A 2,719-nucleotide genomic window follows, 5' to 3' on the forward strand; every position below is an offset into this window, starting at 1 on the left:
TCCTGCCTTTCTGTTATTCACATTCCCTCCATCTCTCTATCACAGACACACACCCACAGAGTGTGAAGCACAAAAGAGACACTTTGAAGTTCATTTCTTGAGAAAGTCAGGACAATCAATATACAAATAATGCATTAGGAAAGGCAGAACAAAGGGTCTGGGACCTGGTTTCTTATATTAGTGAGGGTCAAGTGCCAGGGAGGAGCCTTAAAACAAGACATCTGTACGATAGGATTGGACCCCAGGGGATCTCAAGGGCAACCCCACATTGTGTTGCCTAAAAATATGGCATAATGTTTTGCCCCTCAATATCCCACAGCATCCCTTTGGGAGGAGGCCATTTTGCCACTGTTGGGCCCTCTCTGATCCATTGAAGGGCCAAGGGAGGCCTTTTTCCCACGAAGCCTCTCCAGAGCCTCAAAAAGCTGGAAGAGGGGCTACAAAAGCCAGGACACTTGCTCAGGAAAAGGCTGAGGACCATTTAGGGCAAAAAGCGTTAATCTCCATGGCTCCTTCCCACAAAATTCCAGAATTGGCAGTTTAGGATTGGATATTGAGAATCCTTACAAAGCGGAGAATAATAGTGCCTCACTAAAACTAGAAATTCCAAGATTCCACAGGAAGTTGTTATGACAATTAAATTACGTGTAAAAGGGAACTAGGAATGGTAGTAGAGCACAAGTTGAACATGTGTCAACAGTGTGATGCAGCAGCTAAAATGGCCAATGTGATCCTAGGCTGTATCAATAGTATAGTGTCAAGATCAAGGGAAGTAATAGTGTCACTCTATTCTGTTTTGGTCAGGGCTCACTTGCAATAATCCTGTGTCCAGTTCTGGGAGCACAATTCAAACAGATGTTAAGAAGCTGGAGCATGTCCAGAGGAGGGAAACCAAAATGGTGAACGGTCTGGAAAACATCCTCTCTGAGGAATGACTTAGGAGCTGGGTATGTTTAGCTTGGAGAAGAGGTTAAGACTGGATATGACAGCCCTGTTCAGATATTTGAAGAGATGTCCTATTCAGGATGAAGCTGGCTTGCTTTCTGCTGTCCCAGAGAAAAGGACACAGGACAATGGAAGCAAGTCATATCGCTCTGACAGTGAATTATGAAGGGCCCTCAGTCTTCACAGGAAGTGCAATGGATTCAGGTTCCTTACCCACAGAGGCTACATTGTCATAATTCTCCATCATTACAGAACTGTACACAAGTTTCTGCTTCTTCGTCAACATTTTCCATTCCTCTTCGGTGAAATACACCGCCACATCCGCAAAGGTCACCTGCAACAGAAAATAGCCCTCATCCAGAGAGTGATTAAACAAAAGGGGAGGAAAGCATATGGTGCACTGCAAATATTATTTCAAGATTTCAGAATTCAGTCCAGGAAATAAACTTTAAATTCTGCAAGCAAGCAAAAAGCTACATCTTTTGAGATCCTGTTTGTCTCAAATCCTTTCAATATATAATGATAAACAACATAATTTAGGCCATTTCTGGGATATTATTGATTGATAAAGATACTGACTATCCCAACATGTATAGTACATTTAGTCACCAATGAATTATAGTGCATTTAGCCATATCTCACCTAATTTCAGAGGCAAATTTCATTTTTAAAAAACACTTATGGGGAGTACTCTGGGCTTGAGGGCCACTGGGCCCACCCTCAGTTTAGGTTCAGAGATATTCTTCCATATCTCCCAGCATTTCATAGATCGGGAAAGGAAGACACATGTGGACAAGCAACATCAGAAGGGGGTCAGGATGGCCAAAGCTCTTAACAATGAAGATAACACAAGTGAGGAAGGTTACAGCAGTTTGCTTTTGCCCCTGTTCCTGGCAAGGGCAAGACCCTGCCCCCCTTTGTCCTCCCCTCTCCCCTCTTTTGAGTTGATGGGATGCACACTCTTTTGAACTTGGAACACATTTTGCAGCAACTGAACTGACCTAAGGAGAAGGGGGGAAATGGGAGGAGGACAGTGAAATAGGACATTTTCAAAGCCCCTTCAAAAAATGAGGTGATAGAGGATTAACCAGGACTCTCTCTGCCAAATTGGGGCAGTGTGTTTTCCGCTTGCTTTCATGAGCCAGCCCAGACACAGATGAAACTAACAGTCAGGTTGGCAACTTACCAAAGAGCTGTTGTTCCTGGGCATCCTCTTTCTTTTGGAGCCCAACTCCCTCCACTTGGCCTCTGTGTTGGCCATCAGGTGGGCAGGGGTCCTGGTGGCCCTGCACTTGGTCACTTCCAGGAAAAGAAACTCCAAAGCCGTGTGCAAGGGGTCCAAGATGAAGTTCCTGAGAAAAGGGCCCAGGGTTAGGATTGGCTTGGCAAGAAACCCTGTAGCACTCAAAGACACTAAGAACAGCATCCTGCTGGTGACATACGCAGATGACATATGCCTCCTTTGGGCCAATGCAGAGGTGGGCATCCCCTTCCTCCCTCTGCACCAAACAAAGCCCCATGGACCTAGCATAGACTCACTGCAGCTTCCCTACACAACAAATACTCCATGCCTTCTTAGAGTGACAGGGATTAGGGGATGGGGAATTGGAGAAGGCCCTGGTTATGTCCCTGTAGCTAAATGTGAAATGAGTGCATCATAAATAACCTGCTTCCCCTCTGCATTCCTCCTCTTTTCCCCATCATCAGCCCCTTTCCCAAGAAGGCTGCATCCGCACTATAGAAATAAGGCACTTTGACTCCGCTTTAACCACTC

The 2,719-nt window shown here is 45.3% G+C and overlaps 1 protein-coding gene across 1 annotated transcript; it reads right to left on the reverse strand.

Moving 5' to 3' along the window:
* Nucleotides 1–953: 953 nt before the first annotated feature.
* Nucleotides 954–2,502, reverse strand: LOC121918152 (zinc finger protein 39-like). The gene is made up of 2 exons (XM_042444246.1): nucleotides 2,132–2,502; nucleotides 954–1,279 (listed from the first exon to the last, which is right to left on the reverse strand). The coding sequence occupies exons 1-2, from the start codon at nucleotides 2,474–2,476 to the stop codon at nucleotides 1,106–1,108; spliced, it is 519 nt and encodes a 172-aa protein (XP_042300180.1). The 5' UTR covers nucleotides 2,477–2,502; the 3' UTR covers nucleotides 954–1,105.
* Between the last annotated feature and the right edge of the window lie 217 nt (nucleotides 2,503–2,719).

The sequence above is a fragment of the Sceloporus undulatus genome, unplaced genomic scaffold (assembly GCF_019175285.1).
Source record: "Sceloporus undulatus isolate JIND9_A2432 ecotype Alabama unplaced genomic scaffold, SceUnd_v1.1 scaffold_5168, whole genome shotgun sequence".
In the NCBI taxonomy this organism is placed as follows: Eukaryota; Metazoa; Chordata; class Lepidosauria; order Squamata; family Phrynosomatidae; genus Sceloporus; species Sceloporus undulatus.

Bases quoted from the DNA above. Each gene is read 5' to 3' on its own strand.
- LOC121918152 (XM_042444246.1), bottom strand. From the start codon at position 2,476: ATGCTAGGTCCATGGGGCTTTGTTTGGTGCAGAGGGAGGAAGGGGATG. The intron at 1,280-2,131 runs GTAAGTTGCCAA...TTTCTGTTGCAG, and splicing joins CCAGGAACAACAGCTCTTTG to GTGACCTTTGCGGATGTGGC.